Genomic DNA, 18254 nt, shown 5'->3' on the forward strand with positions numbered 1-18254 from the left:
AAGCAATAGTGTTGGCACAACTCTGAACCTATGGTTGTTATGGCAACTGGTTTGGTCCTTGCTCCTGCACACCCACAAACACCGTGGTTGCTTCATTGAGGCCTAGTCCAAGCACAAGATTCCTGGGCTTGAGGTCCTGATGACCCCTCAATATGTTCACTCCAGATCGTGGCTGAAAGTACCACGGATGGAACTCTCAACTAGAAATTATGATTGGAGTTCAAAATCAACCTTGTCGGCTCTGTGCTTTATGGCGTGAGGGTACAAAATTATACATTGTTAATGTCTTATTTTTGATGTACTGCATAATGCCTTAAGCTATTATCATCTTTGTTGACAAGTAGAAATGCTTGAGTCTTACAAAGCAGTCTCTCCTATGCCTGGTGCTCTCTGGAACATTATATTGTTGAAGGCATTCCAGAATCTCAAGTGACTTTCTGTGAGCTGTCTGGTTCTACAGTCACTATTTCAGAGGCTGACAAACTTATTTCTGCCTTACTGATCAGCTGGATAACCACAAATCTGTTAAATATTAAATAACCACTAAACTAATTGAACATATTGGTGCTATTAAATACGGAACTGTGCTGTGATTGATCACATTACGAAAGACTAAGGACCTCATTTAGGGTTTGGATAAAACTGAAAATCCTCTGATTTATAGAGGGAAATCTAAATATGGCTTAAAATTCACCAAATGAATTGCTTCTATGAAAGGGACAGTATTGTGGACGAAACTCAGCGGACTGGTCCCCATATTTCGAGACTCCTCCAGAAAATGGAATATTTCTAAACTCTCAATGAGGCCCTAAGAGTGTGACTACTCTGTTTGCATAGTCGTTTTACGTGGCCGTTCGTATTTTATGTTGTATTTTGTCACTTTTTCTTTGCAGATTGTCTTTCGTAACTAAGATGGAAGAACAGAAAAATAAATCTCCATGCCAAGATAAAGTTCACACGCCCCCGGTATGCCATAATCTGTTTTTATTTTAATGATTTTTTGGTCTCATGCTTTCAATTTGTCTTAAGTATTGTAACAGAATTTTTTCTCTTTGCTTATGTCACAAAAATATCCTTACAGTCTGTTCTTAATAATGTAACATGACTAGCACAATATGCCAGATTGTGTTGCTCTCGAAGCTCAAAACAGGAAAATCAGAGCTCTGTCCCTTATAGGGTGCACTCTGGGCTTCCTTTGAACACTGTTTTTTCTTTCCCAACAAAATATTTGCATTCAGCAACACCTCATTAAAAAACTATTTGGCCCTACAGATTATACATTGCATACAGTGAGCCCCTGTGGATGCTCATTCTCCAAGCATGTAACTTTGAACACTGTGCTTGCGTTATTGACTGTAGTTGAGGCCTGTCGTACTTCAGGAGGCACCTGTCCATTCTCTCTTGTCGTTGAAAGTGAAGAAGTAGAAGTCAGGGAACAGCAACCTACTGCATAATCAACATTGAACATCTATGGAGTTATTGTTTTTAAAATGTAACTGGTGGGGTAACTGTTGTGCTATCGGTCTGAGTGTAGTGCTGAGGAAAACACATGTTGCAGATCCTTAAGCAGCAAACTAATGTTTCCTTATCAGTCCATGTAATTGGCTGCTTACTTTAAAGCATTCCATTATGCCTGTATTCTAAGGAATAATCATTGCTCACAGGCATAACTGAGAACCTAATGTGGGTCTCCTCTTCATGGAGCTACATATGCGCACACTATGTTGACACACACTAATGTGATCCCTTGAAATCTTGTTTGCTTTTCACATTTCAGAAACCATTGAGACCCTGGCACTCCTATGCTGCCGGACTGGTATCTGCCTTTTAAGAGTGTTCCAAAAGTTAAAATGTGCGGGTTGAGCAGTATGTTTGTGCTGGAGCAGGAATCAGCTTTCATTGAAAATCTATGTTTACCATCATCTGGGCTAATTCCTGCTATCAATAGGTCAGTGGATATTTGCCGATGTTTTAGAGGTAATCTGAAGATGTACATCACATAAAATTATAATCACAATCTCGAATCTATTTTCAGTCAATAATAAGAGTTTTATATGAGTTAAAGGGTTTTATTTTAAATCTTTTAGTAAGTCATCTTTATTAGATCACAAGTAAATTCATCAATATTGGTCAATAAAACGTTTTAGCAATCAATAATCAATCAGTTTAGCAATCAATACATTGTAATAAAAAGGCATTAAGCGTGTTCCATAAAGGAAAGAATTCCTATTCTAGAGTCATGTGAAATAGGTGTCAATAAGAACCTAAAGTGGTAAAGGGTCTGGAAAAAAGTTGCAAAAAGAAGTTGTAAAAGGAATTGTTAAACTACTCTAGGAACATGCACTATTATAAACAGTCAAAAGCAATGTTGCAGTCTTCATGTTTGTTCTTCGCCTCCTCTTATCCAATCAGCTTTCGATGCTGTCATGGGAATGCGTTCACTCCCCATCTTCTCACAGGAATACATAGTCCACAGACTGTAATCTCTAAATTTGCAACTACGTTGTATCATTTCTAAATTTCATTGAAATCTTCTTCCCATTCAGGTCTACTTTCCCACTCATTAAGCTACATCTCTAACCTTCTAACATGGCATGTTTCTTCAATTCTAACAATGATCTACGTAAAAGCTGAAATATCAATGTAATGAAAATAAATCATTTTGCATGACATCATCTTTTGGAAATAAATAAGTATGTTAAAAGAAGTCAAGTTCAGTTTAAATGCGGATTTAAATTAGATTTTCCTCATAAACACATTTTAATCATGTTTTCTCCTTTCTGAAAGTAGAAGCATTTTTCTGTGTTTATGAGAACATTTATGTAACTATTATTTATTTAAAAAACATGTTCATGGGGGCGTGGCTTGGGAAGCCAACATGGCGGACGTGATCTAAGCCGTCTCCGTCCTGCCCGCAATACATCCAACGATAATCCTGGCATCCCGGAACGTTTGAGGCAGAAATCGACGTGTCTGTGGCGCAGTACCTGATACCTACTTGACTGGTGAAATCTAGGAGCGGGGAGCTGCTGTGGAGCCGTGATTCCGCTGCTGCGGGGGAGAGGCCTGGCTGAGCGAGGAGTGTCCCGGGAGCGGCGAGCGGCGTCTGTTGGAAGTTGAGGGCAGGCGGTGGAGTTCGGCCTGGCCGGCGGGCACATCCGGCAGCGGAGAGCGGACTGGCCCTATGGCAGGAGGCCCGTCATCCGATTGAGCTGTTGGGACCTGCGCTGGTTCTCAGCTGCTGGGACAGCAGGCCTGCGGGAGTGAGATGGGGTGATCCGGCGGCCGGACCGGGCCGGGCTGCGGTGGTAAGGCGGAGCGTCTGCGGCAGGAGACGCGGCCAATTCTGGGTCATTGTAGGGGCTGAGGTGCGCGAGGCTGAGGCGGCCGGCGACAGGGGCGGCGGCCCTGCTCCTTGAAGTGCCCTTCCTCTCTGGTGTTGTGGGGGGGACTGGCGGCCTAGTCGGCCTGCGCGGGGGGCTGCCGGGGGACTGGTAGGCTGCCCCCCCCTTCCCCTTAGTGGCGCCTGGTTCTCTCTGCAGCTCCGGTGTGGCAGTTGAGTCCTGGTTTTCGCCCCCCTTTTCAGAGCTACAAACGAGGATTGGAGGCTGGGACGAGCTGCGTGGGGGGAGCTGCTGCAACCGAGCTCGGCATTCTTGGCCCCCTCTTTGGGACGTATTGGACACTCTGGGGCCTCCATGCTGAGCGGTAGCGCACCCCTCTTTCCTCCGCATTAACAGTCACGGTGGAGGGGCAGCTGGACTGCCTTGTGTATCGCCGGACACTTTGTTGTGCTGCCCCCACCCCGGTTGTGATAGCCTGGGCCCGCTGAGTCTTCGGTGCAGAGGCCGGAGGGAGGATCCTGTGCCCCACGAGGTCACCCCATAGAGAAGAGTAAGTGGCGGGACTCGGCGGCACTATTGAGTCGCGGGGTGGGGACCGAAGAATGGGTCGTAGGCCTGCACCCCACCGCCCGTTTCAGGAATTAATTTGGGCATCTGGGGCTCTCAGCAGTGTATGGGTCGGGCTGCAGGAGTAAGGGATAGGCCGCTGGGGGTGCCCGTCGCTACCTGTGTGAAGAATATTTGGTGGTGCGGGTGGGTGGGCTCTGCCCGGTGACTGGTCGCTTCAGAAGCTGGTTGGGCGGGGTCCGCGGTCCCGCACACCTGGGTGGATCTGGGCCCCTGGGGTGCTCGGGGAGAGGCGGAAAAGTGGGGCCTGGGGCCGACTAGTGCACACTCGGCGGCTAGATCGGGCCGCGGGATTCGCTATCACCTGGGTTTGTGCATCACTCGGTCGGGGGTGGGCCAGTCCTAGAAGCCCACGGTACCATCATGACCAGAGACAAGGGGGGTGGTGGCTCGACCAGGCAGGGGCCTATTGATAAATTTACTGGCCCAGGGGCGGTGGCTGGAGCTTCTGGGAGCCAACCGGGAGCAGTGCCAGACAATGCGGCCCTGATGGCCGCCATTACCCACTCTAGGGACATGTTGGATGCGAAAATAGGGGCAGTCGGAGCGGACGTTACACTGCTGCCGCAAGACCTATGCAATGTGGTGTCCCGTATTACTGAGGCGGTGTCCCGTTTTACTGAGGCTGAGACTCGTATCTCTGGAGTGGAGGATGACGTTGCGGAGTTGAAACGAAATGTGGCAGCGATGGAAACCGTCCAATAGGGCCTCACGCTCACAGCGGAGGATGCGGAAGGACGGGCCCGACGCAACAATCTCCGATTCGTTGGATTTCCGGTGGGCTGTGAAGAGGGAAACATGGAATGCTTTCTGACGACCTGGCTGGAGGGCTGGCTCCCCCCCGAAGCAATGTCCAGATGCTTTGTGGTGGAGCGGGCTCATCAGGCACTCCTGCAAAAGCCTCCGGTGGGGGCTCACCCGTGGCCTGTCATAGCCAAATTATTGAACTATCTGGACAGAGACGCCATGTTGAAGCAGGCTAGGGCCAAAGAACCCCTGTTTTTCAACAATTCTCGTATTCTGATATTCACTGATTATACGCGACAGGTCCAGCAGCAACGTCAGTCATTTATGGCCGCCAAGGCCCGGCTGAGAGAACTCAAGCTTCCTTACGCCCTGCTCTTTCCGGCCCGCCTCCGAGTGGTCTTTCGTTCCTGCACTCACTTCTTTGATACGCCAGAAGAGGTCTTCAGATGGACGGATGAAATGGTGCGGGTGAAGCCCCACACGCCACCGGGTAGGGAATCTGATTCATCCTCGAGTGATGCGGCTCGGGAGGGGGCCCCCATGGCCAGAGGCAGAAGGGGGACAGACGATCGAGGTCCCGACGGCGCTCGCAGTCCAGCAGTGCCTCCACCCGAGGGGGGGCGGCCCTGGGGGGACAGACATTGGATCCTTAGCGGAGGATGCGGGTGCTGCGCTGTGAAACTTCAACTATTGATAACCGGGATGTCCTCAACTGGGCTTGACCTACCGTCGGGTGTGAGCTGGCGGAAGCCCTGCCTGGTGGTTATGGGCTGTGTATTGTGGATTCATTGGTTGGGGTGGTTCACATCCCCCCCGTTGGGGATTGGGGGCCAGCCCTGCCGCGACAGATAGTTCGTTTTTTTTTTTAGGTATGGGGTGGGGGGTTTGTTGGAGAGGGGTTGTTGCTGTTTTCAGGTTGCACTTCCATTACAGGTCTATTACAGGTTGCACACATGCCACCGAGGCTCCATGTTAGTATTGAACAATGATGCAACCCCATATGGTTGAAATGTCCGATGGTGGGCAAGGGACGCAGGGTGGTCTCTGTATCCTGAGTTGGAATGTACGAGGGGTCCTGGACAAGATCAAGCGGGGGCCCTACCACGCAAAGAGGGTGTAGGCTGATCTTCTTCTGTTACAGGAGACCCACCTCAAAGGCCCTTTGCTTGCAACGCTATGGGTTCCGACAGGTATATCATGCTGACTTTATGAGAGGGTCTCGAGGCATGGCTATACTGATACATCGCAGGGTCCCCTACACGTATGAACAGCAGTGGGTTGATGGGCAGGGATGCTACTTCATCCGGGGTAGGGTCGAGGAGGACCCCCTCATTTTAGGTAGTGTATGTGCCCCTCCCCCGTTGCAGTGGAATTTAATTTAGCGGCTACAATCTTTGTGGGCCGACATGCCAGATGTAATGTCTGTGGTGGGCGGGGACTGGAATGACGTTATGAACATGAATGCGGACAGGACAGGGTTTGTGGAGGGTCGTAGGAGTGATCTCCCTACAAAACGACATTCTCTGGTGACAGCACTAGACTGGGTGGACACATGGCGGCGTGCTCATGGCGCGGTTCGGGAGTACACGTACCTATCAGCAGTCCACAAATCCTTCTCTAGATTGGAATACATTTTTGTTCCCCGGGTGATGGCTGGTAGGGTGGTGGCGGCGGAGATTTTGCCTCGGGGGCTCTCGGACCACTCCCCAGTGCTCATAAAACTAGATGCAGGCAGGGGAAGGCAGCCGTTTCGGTGGCGCCTGGCGGTGTAGAATCTCCAAAAAGCGGAATATACAGCTCATATGGGTGAATCCATAGCTCAGTATCTGACGGCGAATGTGAGATCCGTCTCCAGTGCGGCCACTCTGTGGGAGGCGTTAAAGCCCACGCTGCGAGGGGTGGACATTTCTTGGTGCGCAGTGGCTCGCAGGCAGCGTAGGGAGAAACTGACCCATGCTCAGGCGAACATAAAGATACTCGAGCGACAGAACCGAGAGTCTGGGAGTGCGACAGTTGCTGCTGGCCCAACAGGAGTGCGCAGCTCTGCTGATGGATGAGGCACGACAAGTCTGGCTGGCAATGCGCAGCAGAGTATACCAATGGGGGGACAAGTCGAGTAAGATGTTGCATCGCCTTTGTCAGAGCACCTTTCACACTCAAGCCCTGCTGGGAATTTTGGACTCCGCAGGGACCCCGATTACCGATCCTCCAGCTATTGCAGAGAGCTTTGCTACATATTTTGCGGACCTTTATGCCCCCTGGAAGTGTCTGTCGGCGGCTACAGTTGAGAAATTAATTACAGATCTGCCTCCCAGGGCGTTTTCAGACGAGCTGCGGGATCACTTGGAGGCCCCCTTGTCGGACGAGGAACTGGGAGCGGCCTTGGGGGAACTGAACCCTGGGAAAGCGCCCGGACCTAATGGGTTTCCGAGAGAGTTTTTTCGTCGGTACAATGTGCAATTAGCCCAGCACTACCACGCGGTGGTGGAGGAGGCCCGGGACAGGCGTTTGCTTCCCCCGGACTGGAGACACGCAGAAGTGGTGGTGTTCCATAAGCCCGGGCGTCCACCGGAACATCACGCCTCTTACTGCTCCATATCCCTCTTAAACGTGGAGGCCAAAGTTCTGGCGAAGGCGCTGGCCAATCGACTATTGCCCTATATCACGTCACTCATGCACCCGGATCAGGCGGGGTTCATGCCTCAGCAGGTCACCCGGCACAATATCAGAAGGGCACAGGTGGCGATTGCGGCGATCCAGCGGCTGGGGGAACCGGCGGCACTACTTTTGGCGGACATGGACAGGGTGTTTGATTCCTTGAGCTGGGTCTACCTGTTTGCTCTGCTTCCTAGGCTCAATCTGGGTCCACGCTTTCTTTACTACGTGAAACTCCTGTACACTGGGTTGACGGTATCGGTGCGGGTAGCGGGCGCCACCTCCTCCACTTTTGCTATTCAGAGCGGAACGCGGCAGAGATGCCCCCTTTTGCCGTATCTGTTTGCTCTTGCCATGGAGCCCTTGGCGGCCTGGGTGCGTGTGGACGCAGAGATACAGGGATTTGAATGGCAAACGGGCTTGTCCGATAGAATCGTGCTGTATGTGGACGACGTCCTCTTTTTTCCTGACGGCAGTCGACAGGACGGGGCCACAGCTTCTGCGGATAATTCGGATCTTCGGGGAAATTGCAAATCCACATTGTGGGTGTTGGGAGGTCAGACGGGGTGTGGGCTCGTGGGCGACCGAGGTCCAGTCGGCTGCAGGTGGCTTGAAATATCTGGGGGTGGTACTTTCGGATGTACCGGCTTTGGCCTGGGAGCGTAACCTGACACCTGTGTGGCATTGGGTTCGGGTGGACCTTAAGTCCTGGTCCCGCATGACCCTGACACTGTTTGGCAGATCGGCGATTTTCAAGATGGTGGCGCTCCCCCGACTTTTATATCAGCTTCAGAATCACCCATATCCGATCCCGCCTAGATGGTTTCGACTGGTGAACTCTATATTGGGACAGTTTCTGTGGGAAGGAGGGAAGGTGCGAGTGGCCATACGAACATGCTTTTTATCTACCTATTGTGGGGGACTGGCATCCCCGGATCTCCTCTCGTACTATCAGGCCTCGCACCTGCTGGTCCTTAACGAGTGGTGGTATTGGGAGAGGGGGGACCCGGCGTACGCACTGGAACGCTATCTTATGCGGAATCACACACTGCATACACTCTTCTACTCGGCACGGTTGCGGAGCGCGTTGCCACCAGATACACGGGTGATGTTCATGGTTTGAAGGCAGGCGTTGCGGCGCATGGGCTGGTGGAACGTCCTGAACCGGGAGACTCCTTTGTGGGATAATGGGCGTCTGCCCCAATTGGCGGCCCTTCCGGGGTTTCGGGGATGGGATGCCATCGGTATCTCCACCCTGGGTGATGACCTGAGGGGCACGACACTAAAATCCTTTCGCGATCTCCAAGAGAAGTTCCATATGCCTCAGGCTCAATTCTATCGCTATCTGCAGCTGCGCCATGCGTTGTCCCCTAGTCTGCAGGGCCCGGAGTCCATACCTGAATTTAGTCCAGTTGAAGCAAAAGTCTTTATGGGGGACCTACAAGACAAAATGATTTTGCGTATTTATCGGTCCCTGGTCACGCATTGCTCCCCTACACTACAGAAAGTCCGAGGGGACTGGGAGGCAGATGTGGGTGGGCTGGAAGAGAAGGATTGGACGGAGGCCTTGGCAGCCCTTCGGGGGGCGGCCATAGCGATACGATTACGCCTAGTCCAATTCAAATACCTTCACAGAGTCTACTTTACCAGGTCACGATTGTGGCAGACGGGGATGATCGCCTCCCTGGAATGTCTTCGCTGTGGTCGGGTGGAGGGTACGTTTATACACACGGTTTGGCACTGCACATCGTTAGACCGCTTCTGGAGGGGGGTCTTTGCCTGTCTCTCAGAGGTCCTGGGTTGGGAGCTTATCCGCACACCAAAGCTGGCACTGTTACATATTATGGAGGGGGTTGGGGGCAATGTTTATAAATGACACCTCATGCTCCTAGGCCTGACTCTGGTGAAATGAGACATTCCCAAGGTCTGGAAGGCAACGAGGGCTCCCTCGGTGGCTGCATGGAAAAATGGTCTGGACTTTTGCATGGGTCTGGAGCAGCCCATCTTTGTGGCCAGGGGGTGCCCACGCAAACACTATAAAATATGGAAGCGATGGGTGGAGTACCGGGGCCTCTGGATGGAACCTCTGGCAATAGAGGAGCCTTCGATATCGGTTTAAGTCCGGGGTCCAGCATAGGGGGAGGGGAGGGAAGGAGCAGGGGGGTGGCGAGTCTGGATTAGGACCTGTTAATCTTCTTTTTGATGTTACAGATGAGATAGTATGGACCTCTGAGATCTTTGGGGGGGGGGGGGAGTGGGGGGGGGGGGAGTTGGGGGTGTGGTGAAATATCGTCAAATGCTCCTATGTATTGTATTGTTGTTCATGGGGGGGGGGTCGTTTGCTGTAATGGTTGTCTTTGGTTTGCTTTGGCAGATGACTCTGGAGTGCAGAGTCCTACGCAGTATATGCAAATTGACAAATAAAATATGTATAAAAAAAAAAACATGTTCATGGAAAGGTCAAGGAAAGAACATTTTACATATCTCTAAGCATTTCTAGTCAGTCAGCTTGTCAGGCATTGCTGCTTCTGCCATTTGAAGCCTAGTACTAGTAAATATGGTTGCCTAGTGCAATTTTGGCATTTACAACATCTTATTTTCATTAAAGCCTACAAGTTAAATTATGCATATTTATTTAAAAATGTATTATCTTTTTTTCATTAAATCGCACCCTCCGTTGAATGCCTTAGTAAGACTTGCACCACTCTTCTGTGAGTAATTATCTGCCCCTCCTCCCTTTCCTGTTGTCCAAAGTGTACTAGAACCTGCTTCAACTATTGCTATTCTCTTTGTATATTCCTTTTCCTTAGGCTTTCTTCCATCTGTCGTTTTGAATACCTTTTCTGTGCTTTACGCACAACTTGAAACAGTCTTACTTCCAAACTTCTTTGGGTTTCTGCAGTAAAATCATTTCACAATCCAGTTAATTGCACCTAAAGACACTTTTCCTTTTGCAGCAGAATTTTGTTTTGTGTGGCATAATGGCAATTAGTCTACATTCGGCCAGTGTTATACTTGGGTCATCTTAGTTAATAAGGGCTAATAGGCGAATTGGATGATCTTCTGACATCCGTGTACGTTTTAAGGGTCATTGCAGAAAGTTTGTTTTTTACAGAGGAGCCGCAATACTCTCTGCTCACCCTTCAGTTATATTCAAGGTTCTTTTCGATTTCAAACTGTACTGTCTTCTTTCTGAGATTGTACCTTTCAAAAACTTCGGTGGCTCACCATAAACTCTGTTTTTGGTTTTGCTTTTTAATCGTGCCTAGATGAGAAATCTAGCATCTTTTTCATGAACTACGATTGGAACAACAGAAAAATACTGACTTTACTCTGCATATGTTGCAAGAAGTATAAAGTGTGGTATGAGAAGCTGGTATGGACTTTAACAGGTTTCTGCAACTAGAATTCATGGGCATTCCACTAGCGCTAAAGCAGTACTGATGATCTTACAGAGTAAAGTACCAATTTTTAACCAATTTTGAAAAAACATAGTGTGGTTTCATGGTTAACTCCACATAGAGTGTGTCACATGCCCACATGGCGCTGTTTTTGCTGTTTTCTCCTGTGTTCTGGCAAGTTAAGATTGATCTGGTCTCTTCTCGCACAGTTTGACTGCTTTCTAACGTGTTGCAAGGCTTTTATTTAACCATTTCTTTACAAAATAAAAAACATCTGTCTCATACAGATGCAGTTTATTGGGGTAGGACAGTAAAGGACTAGCTGTAAGAACATGGCAAAGCAATTATTCCTTGTTTATAGACCAGGCATAGCAGCACCACCAGTCATTACGTTCTTCTAGTTTTCCAATTGTGTCCTTCTATGTACTTGTGGTTGCGCCTCTTTGTCTTTCTTAAAAACATAATGAGCTCTCCGTCCCCCCCACACTTTCTTGAATTTTTTATGGGCACCCACTGCTTTCATAAACAACCCTGTCCATGCCTTCTGGCCACATATCCTTTCCCAGTAACTAATCCTAATACACAGAGCTATAGTTTTTACCTTAGTGCATTATTATAATGTGAGATACCCAATGTAAGAAACTCGAGGGTAATTGGTAGTTCACATTCTAGAATGGTGAACAGTTCATGTATTACCTCTATCCAGAAGGTCTGGATTACCGCACATCCTCCGATTGTGTGTAGAAAGTTTTCTTACTCGGTGTTGCATTTTACACATTAGGTGGTCACGTCTTTCCAATTTTATGAAGTCTACTTCTATTATAGTGTGCTTTATATAATAGCTTAAGCTGCATCAGTCTGAGTCTTGCTTTTAATCTGTTGCAAGGTTGAGCGTGGAAGAGAATTGGAAATAAGAGTATTTACACTGGCAGCATTTTTTGTTGTATATAGGTCGGTGTCCTATATGTTGTTCGCGCAGCTCACACTCGCTCGCTGCTTTTATTGGTCCCTGGAGGTCTGTTACTGCGCCTCCGTGCGCCAGCTCTCGGTCTTGTCTTTTCCTCTTCTCTCCTCAGTCTGCCACTGCTCGGCTCTTGGAGTCCTCTTTCTGTGCTCTCCTCCCCGCTTGCAGTCTTTGTGTCGCGTCTTTCCCACCTTCCCCCTTACTCTCTCACACTCGCTCTATCACTCGCCCTTCACTCCTGTCAGTTCCTCTTGCTCTCTCACTGCTCTGTCCCTCTCCGACCACTGCCTTCAGTTAACCGTGACTGAGCTCTCCACCCCAGCTCTCCCTCTTCTTGCACTGTCTTTGTCCCCCGTGCTTCTCTCCGCCCCTCGTGCTCTCACACTTGCCGCCCCTCACCATCCATCGCCTTCAGTGAACCCTCACTGAGCTCTCCCTCTTCTTGCACTCACTCTGTGTCCCCCATGCTTCCCTCCGCCGCTCGGGCTCTCTCACACTTGCTGCCCCTCACCATCCACAGCCTTCAGTGAGCCCTCGTGTCGCCGGGCCCTTTATCTCACTCACCAGTACGTGATGTCGTTGTGGTCCCACTTGAGGTCGCCGTCGAAGGTCTGGAAGTTGCCCACGTCGGTCACCCTGCAGCGGGGGGTCTTCATGGCCTCCAGGGTGCTGTGGTCCAGCTCCCCGTCTCGTTCAGCCGCAGCGTCTTCTGCATCTGGAGCAGGGCCTTGCTGAGGGACACGTGGGTGCTGCTACCGGTACCTGCACTGTGATTGTAAATACAGTCCACACGAGCTTGGCTGCGTCTGCAGTTCGCAGTGTGTACAAGCATAGAAAATGTGAATCAAAAGCGAGAAGACTTCACAGCTACCCCACTGCTGTCTGGGCCTACACGCACCTCTTCCGCACGATACTTTATACCCTTCTCTTAATATGTTGTAGGCGTTCAGGGCACCATGAAGCTAATTTGTTCAAAAAAACATTGTACTTAAGACGCATAACCTGCGTATTTTCAGAGGCGATTTCATTTTACAACTATTGGTAAATTGTACGCACCATTCTTTGTGTTTTCCTTCCTCGGTATCTACAATTACCATAAGAGGCTCTCGCAACTTTCGTATAATTGCAAAGTTTATTGAATGGTAACAAAGTCCCTTCTTAGTAAGTGCGCTCTTGTTGGTGCTGAACGCAGCCTGTTGAGGTGGACTCGGAAGAGTGAAAGCTTGTTTTGTGACTACGGTTTAAAGAGCAACATTAATGGACGTTCAGGTTCATCTTACAGAGGGCGGTCTTAAAGGTGGGTGCCCTTGACTCATGTGCTTTGTCGTATTACCAGAAAATGTGAAGTTGATTTACGACTGCAGTTCAGTCACACATCACCTGTGCTGTGATTAAAAGTTTAGGTAAAATCCTTGAGGTGAGGAATCGATTAAGTATGGGCTGTTGCTGGAATCCTTTGTGTGCGGCCGGGCTTGTGCTCCGCTGAGCACACTTGCACTGCCTTTTCCCCTCAACGTCACGATCGGCCAGGCTTGGCTCCGCTGATAGGGACTGCATCTACCAGCATTCCAGGGGGACCAGGTGACGCTCCCGCTCCCGCTGACGAGCTTTCCCGCGCCTGGAGGCGTTTAAATCTGAGGGCGGTGGCGAGGACTCTGTGGGCTGTTGCTGGAATCCTTTGTGTGCGGCCGGGCTTGTGCTCCGCTGAGCACACTTGCACTGCCTTTTCCCCTCAACGTCACGATCGGCCAGGCTTGGCTCCGCTGATAGGGACTGCATCTCCCAGCATTCCAGGGGGACCAGGTGACGCTCCCGCTGACGAGCTTTCCCACGCCTGGAGGTGTTTAAATCTGAGGGCGGTTGCTCGTCCCGCGAGCACGCGCGCGGGACGCGCCGGGCTAAGCCCGGGCAAAGGGCGGGCCCTCTGTGGCCCTCAGAGGCACTAGGAGGCCGGGCTGGGCCACGTCCAGTCACAACTGATTGAAAAAGTGGGTACTGGACTCGTATGACATATGAGAGCTTCTGTTGCAAACCAGTGAATATTGTAGCGGTAATTGGACTGTCCAGGTTACATATGTTGATTGGGGTGGTGGTTATGTAGCACTGCGGGTAACACAGTAACTGATATATATGAGGTGTATTGTTTTATGGAGTAGGTAACTGCTGATTAACAAACGCTGATTAATATCTGGTTACTTAGTTTTCATTATATCGGGTGTAAGGGGGTTGTTTACATAAAGAGTGTTATGGCTACCAAACCAAAAACTAGATCTACCAAGAGTAAAGCGAGCACCCCGCTGATTACGTCAAATGGCCCATCTAACACTGATACTCTTGTCGGGTACTCTGCACCCCCAACGGCTATTGATTTAATGCTACGGAAGGTCATTGGGGCAGTAAACGGGGACATTGAACGCACCCAGAGACGCTTATCAATGACCCCCACGCAAAACCCTCATACTCAAACACACAGTAGTCCTATGCAAGCCCCACAAGTAAATCTGTGTGATAGCCTGCTAGGTAACAGCCCGGATATTTCAATTGAAAATTTACCTTGTGGCCAGCAACTAATAGAGGTCGATTCACCCATTGCTAAGGTAACAAAAAAACTCAACTCTGATAAATCTATGTTGCCTAAAAGAGGCCCCAAGTTCACGCAAGCAAAGAAGTCAAAACCCTCTAATAAGGGTAGGAAGAAGCAATTAATTGAGGACGAGCCTATAGATGTAAATACATCAACTCCACTAAATCCCCCAGGATGGCTACAATCAATCATAGCTGATTTGCAAAAACATCTAGAATCCTTCATCACTGCTCACATAAAGCCACTCTTTAGTAAACTAGATAAAATCACTAATGAGCTTCATAAACAGGCTAAGTTGAAGGAAAGTAACTCCAACCCTACTGGAAATTTAACCTCAATTGTAAATCCCCCACCAAGGCCACTACCCATGGATAATACTAGCACTAGAAATGAGCTATGCATTACTGCCCAGGTTCATGCTCCATCTATAAGTGCAGACCAGTTACAGGATAGAGGTCGCCCTGAAAACACTGAAGACTGTCAACTCAGAAATAAAGATCAGTCTAGTAGACCGCAGATAAAGTCAGGGCAGGTTGTGTCCCATGAGCAGGTGGATGCATGGCAGAAAGTACCTATTAGCAAGGGAAAAACCTACCCCTCCCCCCCTAGAGTAAATCTACCCCCTGAAGCAAGCCCCTATGTTGTGATTTTCGCTGGGGTTCCTGAACTCAGGGGGGGCCAAAGGGAGGTACACCTAGAGCTAAAAAATAAAATCATATACTGGTTAAATATACACAGACCGCTCCAGGGGAGGGAAAGGGGAGAAATCATCCATGTAAGAAGAGTACCATGGTTGGGCAATAGAGGAAAAGACATTGAAGGGGATTGCATTATTGCAAATTTTAGGAACCCAAAGTTAGTGGAGTATATACTGGGAAATTATAACAAAAATGCAACTAGCACTATTCGAACTTTGCCTCTGGCCTATTTTTATCCTAGAAATGGCCCTGTGCACCCTCTGACCCACAATGTAGGTGGGAAAGGAGGAGGTACAGATGGAGGCTGGATAAGGAATAGTGAATACAGTTATTTCCCACTATTCAACTCGATTGGCCCACAGTGGGAGAATAGATTCAGCCCCCTCCAATCACTGGACGAAAATGATTGACTGATTAAATCAGATGTATGTTTGGTAGGGAAGGAAATAAAGACGCCCACGGAAGTAAGTGAATTAACATCAGAGGGAATGCACACATCAAATGACTTAGAAATCGGCCCGCAACGCCAGATTGGGGAGAGGATAGATCCACTATTAGAAGGGAGGGAGGTACACGAATTGGTTACCCATGGCTTAAGGCTCTCCGGGACACAGGGCCCAAGAGTGAAAATAACATCCTGGAATATTGCAGGCCTTGCTGGGAAAATAAGCAATACAGAATGGAGGAATCAATTAAGGGACTCCCATATAATAGCCCTGCAGGAGACATGGGCAGTTGAGCCCGATAATTATTATTTAGAGGAGTATAAATCCTTCTTTGTACCAGCTCGAGAGAGTAGGGCTGGTAGAGCAAAGGGAGGTCTATTAATATACGATGATGTTAACCTGAAGGGGAGATGGACTGTGTCTGCTTGGACCTCAGATAACTTGCAAGCAGTTACCTTCCAGGGACATGGGCTGAGGGTACAATTATTTAACTTCTATAACCCCGGCCCAGGAAGTGGCACTAATGCCGTGTTGGAAGAATTAGATCTTAGATTACAACAGGAATCTGATCTAAGAAAAGGTGGAGATAATTTATTCGTCCTCCTAATGGGGGACCTAAATTGTCATCTTTGCGCACGTCTGACACCGGTAACTACCCATTGGGATCTATGCCCATTTGAAAAGGGCCCACACTTGGAGCACACAGTCGAGGGTATACTAATATCAAAAATATTAGGGAGACACTCATTAGTACATACCATTGACTTGGTAATCCCAGAACCGGAGGGCACCTTGATACCGACTTTTAAAGGAAGGGGATGCTCGTCTATTATAGACTATATTTTTATATCCACCTTCGCTAAACACCTGATCGGGACGATAAATACCAAATGGAGTGCCTTCAGTGATCATAACCCTTTGGTTATAGAAATACTGTATAAAGACTATATTAAAATGAATAAACAACTGGATATTATTCTACATCCCACCGATCAGGGAAGGCGGTTAAAATGGGCAAAAATCAACGCCCCTGAATTTTATATTGCATTGGTGCAAAAGGGGAGAAAGTGGCTTGAGGAGTGTTTAGACCTCCACATAGAGGGAGCTGACTTAGTTGCCGCTTTTAGGGAGCTAACGGAACGCGTTGGGAAACTATTGGTGGCAAAAGGTTCCAGAAAATTAATGACTCACCCAAGATGGTTTGATGTAAATTGTGCACGAGCACTAAGAAATCTAAAGTCAAGCCTAAAGGTAAAGCCGAGGGATATTGGGTAAGTAGCAAAGCATAGGAAAATTTATAAAACAAAGATCCTAGAAAGAAAAGCCACATTAAAAGCGGAATTATGGGCGGATTTAAGAGAGGCTGGTGAAAACAGAGACTTCACTGAATTCTGGAAGATTATAAATAGGCCCTCTCTGTATGATTGTAACACACCGGTTGTCAGCACAAATATACTCCCACAGCAATGGGTAGCCCATTTTGAGAAGCTCTATAATAATTCCAAGGTCTGTAAACAAGAAGGGGAATGGGTTGGCAACAGGAATGAGGCACGGGACTTTACACTCACTGAGATTACGCAAGCAATTAATGGATTAACTTCAAACAAAGCACCTGGGCCAGATGGCACTCCCCCAGATTTGTATAAAAGTAATGTTGATCTGTGGGCACCTATTTTGATGAGAGTGCTAAACGCAGCCATTAAAACAGGACTCCCGAGGTCATGGTCCACTGCCTTAATAGTTCCTATTTTTAAAAAAGGAAATAAGGACAATCCCCAATGTTATAGACCTATATCACTAATTGATGTTTCGGCAAAAATTTTGGGGCGGGTGGTTTTAAATCGTCTAATGGCGTGGACGGAAGAACATCACACAATAGTTGACACCCAGTATGGTTTTAGAGCGGGAAGATCGACCAGTGATCAATGTTTAAATTTACACTTACTGGTCGCTAAATATACTTGTGCGAGTATTGGGACCATTTACATGGGATTTATAGACCTTGCAGCGGCCTTCGACAACGTGAACAGAAGTAAGCTTTGGGAAATGATGACTTCATTGGGGATTGATCATGGATTGATAAATATTCTGAGAGAGCTGCACTGGAACACTACGGCGAGGGTTCGCTATAGCATGGAGGGGGGACAAACTGATACCTTCCCGTGTTCAAGTGGAGTAAGGCAGGGGTGCATTCTTGCCCCCTTCCTATTCTCACTATATATAAATGACTTAGAGGCAACCCTCGTAGCCAAGGCAGCCGATTGTCCCAGGGTAGGAAAGCGCCAAATACCAGTCCTCCTATATGCGGATGACGCGGTCCTCCTTGCTCGGACACCGCGAAGTCTCCAAATATTGATTAATGGTTTTGTAGACTTTATGGAAAAATTAGATTTGTCTGTAAACCTGACCAAGTCATTTGCGTTGATCGCAGGCAAAAAAACGATTAAAAAACCAGTGTTCAATATTGGGACCCATGTCATGGATATAGTAAATACCTTCCCGTATCTAGGTTTACTGTTTGATCATAAAAATCTATTTGATAAATTGGTGGAGGAACGCTGCTCTAAACTAGCTTCGTCATGTGGTGCAATCCTGAATTTCGCACAAAGATTAGGCTGCTGGTCCCCCGAGCAAGTAATGACCTTATACAATTCAATAAGTATAGCCAAAGCGGTATACGGAGCAGAGGTGTGGGGCTTCAGGGATGTCAAATATCTGCAAATGGAAGAAGACAAATTTATTCGCAGAATACTGAAGATCCCACACACGATACCAGCTGAAATCGCAC

General features: G+C 48.4%; 1 protein-coding gene across 2 annotated transcripts in view; it reads left to right on the forward strand.

Moving 5' to 3' along the window:
* SENP7 (SUMO specific peptidase 7) overlaps positions 1-18254 on the forward strand; it is a 991910-nt gene that overhangs the window by 65519 nt on the left and 908137 nt on the right. For both annotated transcript variants that reach the window (XM_085622390.1, XM_085622391.1), the window contains exon 2: positions 894-966. In XM_085622390.1, coding sequence (XP_085478516.1) covers positions 913-966 — 54 coding nt within the window. In that variant the 5' untranslated portion in view covers positions 894-912. The remainder of the gene's footprint in view (positions 1-893; positions 967-18254) is intronic.

The sequence above is a fragment of the Triturus cristatus genome, chromosome 8 (assembly GCF_964204655.1).
Source record: "Triturus cristatus chromosome 8, aTriCri1.1, whole genome shotgun sequence".
NCBI lineage: Eukaryota > Metazoa > Chordata > Amphibia > Caudata > Salamandridae > Triturus > Triturus cristatus.